Source organism: Protopterus annectens, chromosome 8.part0 (genome assembly GCF_019279795.1).
Source record: "Protopterus annectens isolate FY-2018-M chromosome 8.part0, PAN1.0, whole genome shotgun sequence".
Taxonomy (NCBI): Eukaryota; Metazoa; Chordata; order Ceratodontiformes; family Protopteridae; genus Protopterus; species Protopterus annectens.
The window spans coordinates 224,343,264-224,357,519 of record NC_056741.1 but is presented as its reverse complement, the minus strand read 5'-3'; the positions used below and the strand labels follow the sequence as shown (position 1 = coordinate 224,357,519).

The 14,256-nt window shown below is 40.9% G+C and overlaps 1 protein-coding gene across 1 annotated transcript in view; it reads left to right on the top strand.

Moving 5' to 3' along the window:
* Positions 1-14,256, top strand: part of LOC122808715 (retinol-binding protein 1-like) — a 261,322-nt gene that overhangs the window by 177,477 nt on the left and 69,589 nt on the right. The window contains exon 3 of the mRNA XM_044079704.1: positions 11,199-11,300. Coding sequence (XP_043935639.1) covers positions 11,199-11,300 — 102 coding nt within the window. The remainder of the gene's footprint in view (positions 1-11,198; positions 11,301-14,256) is intronic.

The window sequence follows — 14,256 nt, the reverse complement described above, 5'->3', positions numbered from 1 at the left end:
CTAGGAGCCATAATCAAAACTTCTAACGATGTGGACATCCTACAAAAGGGCCTCACTGAGACAAATGCCTGGTGTTAAAGCCATGACCTCAAGCTCAATGCCAAAAAGTGCATTGTCATCCTTTTTAGTAAAAACTCTGTAACCATGAACTACCACGTAGGTGGTAGTCTACTTAACACCGAAAGTGTGATGGGACACTGGTGGACAGTAGTCTGTCCTTTGATAATCACATCGCCACAGTAGTCAGAAAATCCTTTTACATGGCACAAGTCATCTCAAAAGGATTCTCATCCAGGAAAAAAGAGGTCATTGTTCCCCTCTACTCGTCACTCATTAGACCCATTATAGAGTACAATGCCCCTTTTTTGTATGTACCTCACAGGACATCTACAACAACTGGAAAGGCCACAGAAATACCTCACAAAGAGGATTACTGGCTTCAAACAGTTGCCCTACGCAGACCATCTCAAAAAACTCCAGCTTTATTCAGTCATATATCGCCTACTCGGAGGCGATCACTGCCTAACATACAAAGCTATGTCAAACCCAGAGTTGTTGGACATGCCTATGTAAGCCTAGCCAAAAGGTACCCTGGCTTTTGCCACCCAAGAAAACTATTTTCCTGTGCCCCTGTCAAGCAGAGCCACAGAAGTGATCCCCGGGGTGAATTTCCTATCTCCCATACAATCATCAAGATTTTTCTTGAAGAGTGCTAATGAGGAGCTTTGTTTGATATAGATAGGTAGTTTGTTCCAGAGTATGGGAAGTCTCTGGAACAGGAATCTATCCCTCCAGCATGTTCTGTTTAATGTGGTGACAAGGTTTAGGTCCCTAGAGCATGTAGCTCAGAGGGATTGGGATTTCTTTAAGTGGAGCATGTCCAACAGCTCTGGGTTTGACATAGCTTTGTATGTTAGGCAGAGATCGCCTCTTAGTAGGCAATATGCGATGGAGTAAAACTGGAGTTTTTTGATACAGTCTGTGTACAGTTGAGGCTGGTAATCCTTTGTGAGGTATTTCTGCAGCCTTTCCATTTGTAGATATCTTGTGAGGTTCATACCAAAATGGCTGTCATACTCTGTAATGGGTCTAATGAGTGATGAGTTGAGGGGACCAATTACCTCTTTTTTTCCTGGCTGAGAAATATTTTTTGATGAGGTGTGCCACATAGAAGGATTTTCTGACTACTGTGGCGATGTGATTATCAAAGGGGAGACTACTGTCCACCTGTGTCCCAAGGTCCCTTATCACATTTTCACTGTTAAGTAGACTACCGCCTATGTGGTAGTTCATGGGTACAGAGTTTTTTACCAAAAGGGATGACAATGCACTTTTTGGCATTGAGCTTGAGGCCATGGCTTTGACAGCAGGCATCTGTCTCAGTGAGGCCATTTTGTAGGATGTCCGCATCATTAAGGAGTTTTGATTATGGCTCCTAGTTTGCAGTCATCTGCGAACTTCCTTAGCCAAAGACCCTCTGTGTTATCCTGTACTTCAGAGAAGTAGATACTAAACAGGAGAGGAACCAGGACTAAATCCTGTGGTACTCCACTTGTCACTTGTCTGAAGTTGAATTTGGAGTCTGCTACTTTCACAGTGTGGGTTCTTTCAGTGAGCCAGTTGGCAACCCATCTTGTGACTTAGGGATTTATACCTAGTTTAGTGAGTTTATCTATAATTCCAGAGTGGGGGATGGTGTTGAAAGCCTTGGCAAGATCTAAATAGGCTTTGTGAACTGCCTTACCCTCATCTACGGCTTTGGTGACCGCTTCTAAGAAGTCTATCAGGTTTAGGAGACATGATCTGCCTTTTACAAACCCAAACTGGGTGGGGTCTAGAGTTTGGAAGTTATCAATGTCATTGTTTATAAGTTCCATGATGATACATTCCATAGTCTTGCAGTCCAGGCTCATCAGGCTAATGGGGCAGTATTTCCCGGGGTCTTTTGTGGAGTGGGATAACCATCGCTGTGTGCCATTCAATGGGCAGAAAGTCTGAGGTGAGGCTATGATTGAACATGGTGCTTAGGGTGGGGCACCAGTTCGTTCTGTAGTTCATGTAGAATGCAGCCTGTGATGTTGTCAGGTCCCATGGATGCTGTGTTCTTGGCTTTGGAGAGTGTTTTTTTTTACCTGTGCAGCCATGATTACAGGAGATTTGATTGTGCAATTGTGCTGGTGTAATACAACTACATAAAGTCATCTGTATACAAAGTATCAAAACAGCCATTTAGGTTGTCTCATTCATCTTGTAACTAACATTTCTTCCTTCTGCTTCCTATATCTCCCATAGTTGGTTTGCTGCTGTTTTTGCTGTGCATAAAACTTTTTTTTTCATTTAAAATACTTGGAATTGTTACATAATTGTTGAATCTTGCTCACGACTTCTTTAACTTGAACAGAGTACCTCTTGAACTATGGACACAGTTTTGGGATATTGTCTTTGCTGCTTTAATGTCTCCAAATGCTTAGTTTCCTTACACACCCTGATGGCAGGAATATGCAGAAGAACTACACAAGGTACAAGCTTTACCACAACATCATTAACACATATGGTGTGATGTCTGATCTAGATCCTTCAGAGTAAGTTGAATGGACCTACAGAGCAACACTAATAACAAGGCTGCAGGAAATGATGGAATTCATATTGAATTTTTTTTTTAAATCCTACAAAATTATGTTGTTACAGAGCTGTATGGAATTTGCCAGCAAATTCAGAAAAAAGGACAGTGGCCATTGGATTGGAAAAGGTCAATTTATGTGCCTTTTCAAAAAGGGAAATGCTTAAAATTGTGATCTTATCGAACAATCTCACTTGTTTTACATGCTAGTGATGTTCATAGGTTCATGGGTAGGTACTAGGCTATTAGCCCTAGGGCCTATATAAGCCTAGCCAAAAGGGTACCCTGGCTTTCGCCACCCAAGAAAATTATTTTCCTGTGCCCCTGTCGAGCAGAGCTACAGAAGTGATCCCTGGGGTGAATTTCCTATTTCCCATACAATCATCAAGATTTTTCTTGAAGAGTGCTAATGAGGAGATCTGTTTGACATAGATAGGTAGTCTTTTCCAGAGTATGGGGAGTCTCTGGGGCATGAATCTATCCCTCCAGCATGTTCTGTTTATTGTGGTGACAAGGTTTAGGTCCCTAGAGCATGTAGCTCAGAGGGATTGGGATTTCTTTAAGGGGATCCATGTCCAACAGCTCTGGGTTTGACATAGCTTTGTATGTTAGGCAGAGATCACCTCTGAGTAGGCGATATACGACAGAGTAAAGCTGGAGTTTTTTGAGACAGTCTGCGTAGGGCATCTGTTTGAGGCCAGCAATCCTCTTTGTGAGGTATTTCTGTGGCCTATTATTTCCTTGCACACCCTGATGGCAGGAATATGCAGAAGAGCTATGTTCAAGAAGAATATGTTTGAGATCCTAAAAGTAAGACTCCAGCAATATGTGAAACAAAAAATGCCAGATGCGCAGGGTGTTTGTAGAAGTAGAAGGGGCACGAGAGATGACATCACCAGCACCTGCTGGATAACAGAAACAGCAAGAGAATACTGCTTTATTGATACTTTTAACCCTTGGCTGTGTCAACAATAACAAGTGGTAAGCTATTAAAAAAATGGGTATACTAAATCACATTATTTGCTTCCTCGGGATTCTGCATGCAGAACAAGAGGCAACAGTTAAAACTGGCTATGGGACAACTGACTGGTTCAGCACTGTGAAAGGAGAACAACAAGGCTGTATATTGTCACCCTATTTATTCAATGTATATGCTGAATATGTTGTGCAAAGTGCTGAGTTAGATGAATCAAATGCGGGAGTCATCATTGCTGGAAGAAATATTAATGACCTTTAGGTATGCTGATGATATCAGTTTGATGGCTAAAAATGAGGAAAAGCTGATAATGAAGGTAGAAATATTAAGTGCAATAGTTGGCTTATTTCTCAACATCAAGACAAATAAAAATTATCTAGTCCTATCAGGTCTTTGACTATAGATGAGGAAAGAGTGAAGGCAGTGAGATATTTCATTTCCCTTGACTCAAACATCTCTGGAAATGGTAATAGTAGCGTTTTGGAAGCAAAATTGTGGCAACTTTGGGTAAGATTTTTAAGTGTAAAGGTCAAAAAAAAGTAATATTTCTGTGAGAATTTCCAGTAATACCATATGGCTTTGAGAGTTAGACTATACTTAAGGCTGTAGACTGGAAATATGATGCTCTAGAACTATGCTGCTTGAAAAACAAGATTTTTTTGGGCTGCAAGACTATCAATTCAGTCAGTACTAAAGGAAATAAACCCAGACTGTTCACTGGAAAGCCTTGTAGATAAAGCTTGCATACTTTGGACACATAATGCGCTAAAAGGTTCTCTAGAGAAAACACTGATGCCAGAAAAGATGGAAGGAAGAAGGGGGAGACAGAGTTAAGATGGACAGACAGCATTACTGAAGCAAAGAGTATAAATTTGCAAGAACTAAAAGGAACAGTTTTTGACAGATCAACCGTTTTAAAGTCCCTGAAGTCACATAAAGTCAGGCTTGACTAAACAACAAGAAGTTCTAACCTGAGCATAAAATATGCATATCTCAGTCTATATCCAGTGTACACAAGATGGCAATCTCTACAGACGTTTTTCTTATGTATGTGCAGGGTTGCCAGACGTCCCTATTTGGGCGGGACTGTCCCGAGATCAGCAGCCTGATCCCGAGTCCCTCCCTGCCAGTTTAATTCCCGGCCAGCCTCCGCTTTGTTTTTTTTTCTTTGATTGGCTCGTATACCTGGCATAAGGGCCAATCAAAAATCACTAAACACGGAGCTTCTTGTGTTCCGCATTAAACACGAGAAGCTCCGTGTTTAGCGATTTTTGATTGGCCTGTATGCCGGTATACAGGCCAATCAAAAATCACTAAACACAGAGCTACTTGTGTTGAATGCGGAACTGCAATGCATTAAACACAAGAAACTCCGTGTTTAGTGCAGTGCTACTGGTCTTTAATGTTAAAGACCTTTTTTTTTTTTTTTTGGTCTTCACTTGCCGTGAAAGACCTTTTTTTTTTGTCACTACCTGGCTTGTTGGAAATCTGGCAACCCTGTGTATGTGCTACAACTTTTTATTAAAATGTCTATTTATTTTTCTTGAATACCCAGTTTTTGTGACAGCCTCTTATGAAATTATTTTGAAATTTCATATAGCTTTGTTTTTCCTGCTTGATGTTTTCTTTTGTAGTTCGTCTTTGTTCTGCAGAAAGGAAAATGAACTTGAAATTGTTGATTTCTCCATCTTCAGTTTCTATATAGTTAATGTAAGGTGACTTGAGGTAAGTGACAAACCATGCAGGGACTTTTGGAGATGGCTGAGCAGATTCCTATACATTGACAGCATGTTAAGGTAAATATTTACATGGTTCTGAAATATTGAACAGATAGGTAAGTATTTTTAGGCAAATAATAAATATGTACAAGCCAGGACGTGTTCTGGCAGAGTCCACTTAATTAAGGTGCAATTCAAAAACAATCTTTGCAACATAATTTTAGAAAGCCAACAAATAGAAAACCTAGAGCCTCATTTTTCAGAACAGATCAGCTCCACAATTATAATTATGTATAATTTATCAGGTACACCTCCCCGTTTTTACTTCTGGCTCACACCTTAGCAATGACCATCTTGTTCTAGTGATTCCAATAGTCACAAGAAAGATTCTACGTGAGGAAAATTATTTTGAAGACTACAGCAAGTGTCTTTGCCTCAGCAACGGTAAGAGGGTGGATGGCCATCAAATTTTTGTCCTTGACAGTCCTAGCTAAAAGTTAATGTGGTAGGCAGAGGACTTTTCATCATATCTCTCAACTGCCCCTATTTTTCAGGAATGTCCCTGATTTTGTCTCAAAATTTAGCTCTATCCCTCCTAACTCATCCTAAAACTGGTGATTTGGGAGAAACGATGATGGATTACACTTAATAAACCATGATACAAATTAGCATTATAGACTTCTCTTATGTCAGAAAATTCACGTAAAACCACATTCTCTTATTCTGTGAATGCCTCCATTTAAGAGCATTAATATTTTGGAAGTATCCCTGCTTGTCCCTAATTATTTTTGGATGTGTCCCTAGTTCTAGAGGCAAGTAGTTGAGTATACTTTCCAGTGAGCTTTTTTAAGCTTACAGCTTAACATAATATATATATATTTTGTAGGGAGGTGCTGATCAAGCCATCACTCACCCAGAACAGTATTATGTAACACTACAAAACCTGTTATTGAAATATGTGTAAGTAATTAAATGCATTGTATAGAAAAATACTGTGCATGCTACAGTGTATGTCAAATTGGACATAAGTTTCAACCTAATATTGGCATGTATTCGCAGCACGTTCAGTTGACATTTGATTTACAGAGGAAGCATACAATAAATGCTGATCAAAAAAAAAATGTCTAAGCTTATTTCCTGCCTTTCCTGTAAGTAGTCTAGTCCAGATACAGATTTGCTTTATCCAGGACTGTTTGTAAGCTTCTGAGCCCCCAAACCTTTCTGTGTTGGAGGGAAGCCTTCTAGCTTAATTTTGTTTATTAGAACTAGCCAGTTTTTTTAGTTTCAGCAGTCAAATCTGTTTATTTGAACTCAGTACTTGTTCAGAACTCATTGTAAGCACTAAATAAGCTACAAATTACTACAGCACTCAACTTTCCTCACTTGTCTAGAGGAAAACCGTTTTTAGTACTTAATAAATAAGCACCTATCCAGGCATGTCTATGGGTCAGCTCCCAGTGTTTTTTCCTGTCTACCTGATGAATCTGGACATCTTGGGGCAATGCAGCAACTGGCTCATGTACACAGACAACCCCCTCCTCCTACCACCCAACACTACAACCTATGAGAGATACACTTATATAGCCAAATTGGAAGCAAAGCTCTCTTCACCCAAGACTGGACTAGACAGTCAAGAGGAGAAGGTAAACACTTGCACCACACCACACTCATCACATAGTCCCTCAAAACCTACACCACCAAAATACACACATAGAAACACAAAACACACACCTACACTCATGGAGGCTCTCAATAAAAATCTGCCCAGGCAACATGGACCTCCAAAGCAGAAACGCAAGTAACATCCACCCCCCAACACAACCCAAATGACACATAGCCCACAAACTCAGTGTGCCACTCAACCACATCCCATACGGCATAACAACATACCCAACACTCTACTCATAGATGCCTCTATAGTCAGGCACACTGATGTTTCACTCACCAGGCTAAACAAGGAGAAAGTTACTGTCAGCTGCCTGTCGGGTGCCAGGATCCGCCACATAATGCACGCACTCAGGTCACTCCACAGAAAATACAAGTATGACTCTGTCATTGTCCATGTTGGTGTGAATGACCTGAGATGTACCTCCCTGGACTACATGAAAAGAGACATGGAGGAGCTGTCCGATGTAGCCCAGGCAGGTATGACCCTAGCCCTGAGTAGCATCCTGCCATCATCTCATCCAGAATGATACCACAGTACAAGGACAAAATGATTGACTTCAACAATTGGCTAAGCTTCTGGTGTCATTCTAAGGGGATCCAGTATCTGTCTGCCTGGGATGACATGATCAACAAACCATGATGCTTTGCCAGAGATGGCCTGCACCTGTCACCCTTGTGATTCCGGATGCTGGCTAAGGCTCCTGCCATTTTTAGGCAAGGTTCAAATGACAAATGCACCACCATAACAGGTACAAACAAGCAAAATCTGAGGGTAATGCTACTCAATGCTAGTAGTCTAAACCTCAAAATGCACTCACTCGAGGCAATCCTTAAAATGGAGAACATCAACATCTGTGCAGTGACAGAGACCTGCTTCAAGGCTCCAGAGAGCACCCCTGCATTACCAGGCGATAATTCATACCACACCTTTTGACCACCTAACCTGGACCAAAACACTAAAGGTGGAGGTGTCCATATTCATTAAGGATATCCACACCTCCAGGCTAGTTGCTCAGCATAATGCATCCGAGATTATCCAAGTGCAACTAACTCTGGGCGAGACCGCAATCCAAATTGTAGCTTGCTACAGATCCCCCACCATGCCCCAGGATTCCCACTCCTCATTTCTTGATACACTGGAAAATATTAGGGTACAACCTAACACCTTAATAATGGGTGATTTCAACTACCCCACCATTAACTGGGAAAACTACTCATGCACCACCTCTTGTTCTCAATGTTTTCTGGAATTCATAAATTCCAATGCGTTGGATCAACTTATCCACACCCCACAAGGGGCAGCAGTATCCTAGACCTGGTCATTACCAACATGGGCATCCGGTGTTCCACACCAGAGGTCAGTTCCTCGTTGGTCAGATCCAACCACAAGCTAAATCACCCTATATGTCCACATCCCGCCCCAACCCCCCATTAGGGAAACCACCATAAAAAAATTTCTCCAAAGCCAACTTCACACTTCTTAAGACAGAAGTGTCAAAATTCACGACACCCATGCTGATGGACAATAGAGGTACAACTGCTGAATCCTACACAAATACACTTTATAAGCACTTACACGATTGCATGGATCATGCAATCCCTAACAGAACCAAGATGATATCCTCTAAAAAAGGAAGCCAATCTGGTGGTCCCCTGCCATAAAAAACTCTACAAAAGAAGAAAGAAACTGTTGCAAAAAAAAAAAAATCCCATGATTGGAGGAACAAAGTACAGAATGAACTGGCACTCCACTAAGTACCATGTCCAGTCATAGCCTCACCTCAGGCTTTGTGCCCACTGAATGGCACACAGCAATGGTTATCCCATTCCACAAAGGGGGAGCCACCATGGACCCTGGGAACTACCACCCCATTAGCCTGATGAGCCTGGTCTGCAAGGCTATGGAACGTATCATCATGGAACTTATAAACAATGACACTGGTAATCTCCAAATTCTGGACCCCACCCAGTTTGGGTTTGTAAAAGGCAGATCATGTCTCCTAAACCTGATAGACTTCTTTGAAGCGGTCAACAAAGCCATAGATGAGTGTAAGGTGGTTCACACAGCCTATCTAGATCTCACCAAGGCTTTTGACACCATCCCCCACTCTGGAATTATAGATAAACTCACTAAACTAGGTATAAATCCCTAAGTCACATGATGGGTTGCCAACTGGCTCACTGACAGAAGCCACACTGTGAAAGTAGCAGACTCCAAATCTTGTTAGGAGTAAAACTTAAACTGAAGTGCCTACATCTATCAAGTTTAGGTTTGTGTACTAATGCATGAAATGCTACTCAAAGCAATATAGCTGAGACAGGAATTTAAACAGACCAATGTATGAACAGCTTTTAGCTCTCCAGCCGATAGTGCTAGCTTGCTAAAGACTGCAGCAGTTTATCCTCTCACACAGAATAATTACCACTCACTCTCCCAGACTACCCACACACTAGTATAACAGTAAGTAAGTTATAAATACAAAAAAAAATGGATGGGAAACAGTACATTAAACACAGGAAACAATATAGTAATTAGTGGCATAAATGCTACTACAAATGGCTGAAACAGTTAAAATGGAGGGAAAACATAGCACAAGAAAGCAACACAGAAATTAACGAGTTTGGTACAAACACAGCCCTTCAATTTCAGCAAGGAAAAACAAAATAAAATGAGCAAAACTTGAATAAATAACATTACAATTGCAGAAATCAACATGTGACAATAAGTGCAGAAGGAATAAGGAACTTTTCTTATTTTAGGTCTTAAAATAAGGTCACAATGCCACTCCTAGTTTTTCCCCACAGATGCGCTGTTACCTGCCGTCTGAGCCTTGTAGCAAAGATATCACACAAGTCTCAGTCAGCACAATATAGCTGGGCCAAGAATTTAAACAGATCCATTTCATAACTAAAATTGTACTCTGTATGAGACTGCATAACATGGAGATAACTTATGACTTTCTCCTTCACTGTAATAAAACATCGGTTTTATGTTTCAGCTTCAGTAAAGTGAATATAAGTGTTTGTGTATATGAAGCATTACAAATATGGCAGAGTATGATGAAAGGCTAGAAAAATATAATGGTTAGTACATTTTGATCTCTTCGGATCCATCTTAAACCTGCTGGAAGAGAAACTGGAGGTACAGAGAGAAAAAAGAGATGGAAGATAGAATACATTAAAGGCAAATGTGGGGATTGGTGACTCTGGTGGAAGTAGTACATGGTTAGCCAATGCCTTTGAAACAGGTGCAATCAGCTACATCGATACAATACTCATATGTTTGTGGGCATAAGTGTTTCACAGTGGTACTTACAACTTACAGGGAATGTGTTTCATATAGTCTATTTAGTTTTGGAAGAAATTATCTATCATTATGATTAGCCAGAAACCTGTCTGAGAAGAGCATCAGCTCAAGCACTTCGATACCTCATGGACTGTGTATAGGAAATGGACGACAGTTTACTGGCCAATAAACTGCAGTGTCCATTTGGAACAGATAAGTGGAACTGAGCTCATCGGGTCACCATCTAGTCTTTGAGGAGGAAAAAAAAGGGTTATTGAGAACCAGAAAATGAAATATATCTTAAGACTGAGAGATGTGTGTTACAATGTTGACTGATCACATTAGTATCATTTAAATAAATCAATTTACGGTTATGTTTAGGGACCTGTAAGAATCTTGTCCTTTTTATATGATTACTTTAGGCTTTGTAGTGAGTCAAAACTTTGCATTACCTGATCAGATAGCAGCTACTCCTGCCAGAGATTTCAGTGTGGCATAGATGGTTAAAGATGTGAGCTGCTAAAACATTCCTTCTTGCATCCTGAATTCGATTTTCTTAGTATGTCTCTGGTAAATGTTGTAACTAAGCAAATCACTCATCTGGGCCAGTGCTTCTGAAGCACCTCCTGGGACAAGATGTTAAGCCTGCTTAGTTTATTTTGAGAGCAAATGAGTGAGGTAAAAATAAGTATCACTGAATTCCAGCTGCATATCTCAGAAAATACAATGGGATTGACATAAAAAAGCAAGCAAGGAATAAATGTGAAAGGAAATAGAATACTATACAGAGCATAATAGCAGATATAGAGGGTGTTGTGAGGACAGAAGAAACTGAAGAATGAAGAGAGAAAAATATTATGAGAGATCTAAAGGTATAATTTTAAAGTTCTGCATACTGATGTTTATACATTTTTCTCTTTTATGCTGCAGACTACAGTTGCTTGGGAAGGTGATGAACTTATCTGTGTGCAAAAGGGTGAAAAACAGAACCGAGGTTGGAAACACTGGATCGTGGGAGACTTGCTGCATTTGGTAAGGACATTTCCTACTCTAAATGCTTTTGTGTTTTCAATTTGATGAGTGGGTGGGTGAATTGGACAGCTGATCCTTTTTCATCAGCCTGAATTGTATCTTCCTGTAGAGATAAAATAAGTAGGAATATAAAACAAAGTTCATTTACTTTATAAATGTCAACCAAAAGATGGTTTCAGTTAACAGTACAGTATTACAGTATTCAAAGCACTTGCCCTAGTTTGCGGTACTGCATTAAACACATCAATACAGACCACAAAAGAGAGATAAAGTACATATTGTTGTGTGCCAACATATACTTAAGGGTATGAGAACACCTCTTGAGCAAAAGGAATTTATTTCTGCAAAATGATAAAATAACGTTTTAAGGTATATCAGTGATGTCTTTCCATATCACTGTTGTAGTATTCATTACAACAGGGATTCCCTACCAAAGGAACATGATGCATGGCCAGTATACCAAAGCCCTCCATGCATGGCGTAGGCGTAAAGGTGATGTCTGAACATACCATCCTCAGAATTTCTTTGCCGCCAGTCTGAACATTATCTTCGATTGTCGGTCTGAACACCCTTCATCTGCTGGTTCTACTGCTTTCAGATAAGTGCCCCATTGGGGTTTTTGATTTTATTTATCTTCCATTTGCCTTGTATTCTAGTTGTTGGACTTTATGTCATACAGAAAGGGGAAATGCCAAAGCAGGAGACAAATTCCCCATAAAGATCATCATGAGCAGTGTTTGTTCTGTTTAGACACTTCACACAATTATACACCTTGCGAGATTTGTCAGTCCTTTGTCCCTAAGATTTTGGAGTTGGCTATCTTCCCTACAGATTTATCTTGAGAGCCAATGTCTTAAATTGTTGGCTAAGCATACCATGGAAGAATCTTTCCAGCCCGAGGGCCAGCCTTCTACGAAGAAAAAGGCTAAGAATGTTAGGTCTGATTCTTCTGCTGTACTGCCTCCACTGTATGTCTCCTGGAGGATTCCTGTGCTGTGACCACTTTGGAGGCTGCCATGGACCCAACTCCAAATCCATGGAGGTTTTACATATGTCCACCTCGGATATACAGAGGGAACCCAGGCTGGTTATTACTGAAGGGCCTAGGGGTTTTCCTCAAATTTTAGATAGAGAAAAGATCCCAACTGCCATTATTGACTGCCATCAGGGTCAGAACATACAAAAATTTTCAAGACTGATGTCTCACTCAAAAAGAAGCGGAAAACTAAACATGTTTCGCCTGCTCCCAAAGATCCTCAGAGTGAATGTTAGAACTTCACTCAAGGCTTGTTTAATGCCCTTATAGCTCTCAAGCCTCTAAGGAGTCTTTGTGTTCCTGCTCTCCCATGGTCTTCTACCCCTCTTAAGAGGCCTAGGGAGCAGGATTCTTCTGAGAAGGATGCTGCTGATTCTGATTAATTTCTAATAAAGAGTCCCTGACTTATTCCTCCTACACTTCTTCACCTCTTGACTATGTTTCTGAGGAAGAAAAGTCTGTCAGTCCTGACTCTCCATTTGATGAGATTTCATTTGGTGACACTGTTTCCAGAATGCTGGAGTTTTTCAAATGGGACTGTGCTCAGGAGTCTGATGTTCAGAAGAAATACTATGAGCTTTTTCAAATAGAGTCTCCTAGGCCCTCAGCTGTTCCTCTGGTTCTTGCTGCCTTGCTGGATGCTTTTTCTACTGCTTCTCAGGCTCCTGATTCTCAATCCGCTGCTCCCAAAAAAACCTGATAGGCTTTATAAAGTGCCCAAGGACTGCAAGTTTCTGTATAAGCGTGGTGTCTGTGGCTTCCAACAAGCCTTCCAAATTATTGCCTTCCAAATTATTGCCTTCCACTAAATTGCTGCCATCTGATAAGGATAGCAGAAGCATGGAGAGGCTAGGTACGAAGGTGTATACTTCTGTTACCCTAGACTTTAGAGCTGTTTAACTGTCAGGCACATATGACTAGATATGCTTTAGGTCTTCTCCCTCAAGCCCGTCAGGCTATTTCTTATCTTCCTGATTCTGAGGAGAAGGCCTCTGCCATTGCATGTGCTATGGACATCCTCCCAATTGACCCACCATTCTATTAAATGCAGCTATGATACAGGTGATGCTTCATCTAGTGCTTCTGCTTTTGGATCTATTTTGAGAAGGTATTCCTTGTTCAGACTTCAGGCTTTACCTGATAATGTCAAGGCTAAACTGATGGATGCTCCTCTGGGCAATAAGCATTTGTTTGGTGCCGCTGCTGGGGAGTTGGTTAAGTCCTTGAAAGAAAAAGGCAAAGCCTTACAGGAACTGAAATATATTTTTGTTTCCCCAGTGCCCAAGTTTCAGAGGAAGTATTGTAATAAGCCTGCTTTTGTTTGTAAACAGTCTCACCCCCCCCCTCAAATGTAAGAAGGGTGATAGAAGGGCTTCCCTGCTAAGGCTGCCCACACTGCTTCTACTCAGCAGTTTACTTTTCCTGACAAACCAGATGCTGTCTGACTATCCTGTTCTTCTCAGTCACATTTCTCTTTCTCTAAGTCTTTCCCTGTCTCTTCTAATTTGGGTAAAGGTCACCAAGATTCCTGAGTTCTTTCCATAATTCACCAGGGTTATTTCATGGTTTGGAAATCTCTGCCTCCATTTTTGGGCATTCCTCAGCCTCCTCAGGAACAACTGCCCTTTTTTCCAGAGATGATTCAGGGTCTGTTGGCTCATGGAACAGTTCAATAAGTTCCAACTCCTCAGAGGGGGAAGGGGTTTTACTCCAGAATGCTTTTGGTACCCAGGAAAGAAGGCACCAGGAGACCCATTCTAGATCTCTCAGCTAAACACCTTTTTGAAAGTCTCCCTTCCTTCCTTCCTTCCAGATCTATCATTTCAAACCTTATTTCTTCTGCTACTTCCTCAGGCTTTTCTAGTTTCCTTGGATATCAAGGTTGCCTATCAACATATTCATATTCTTCCCCTTTTCAGG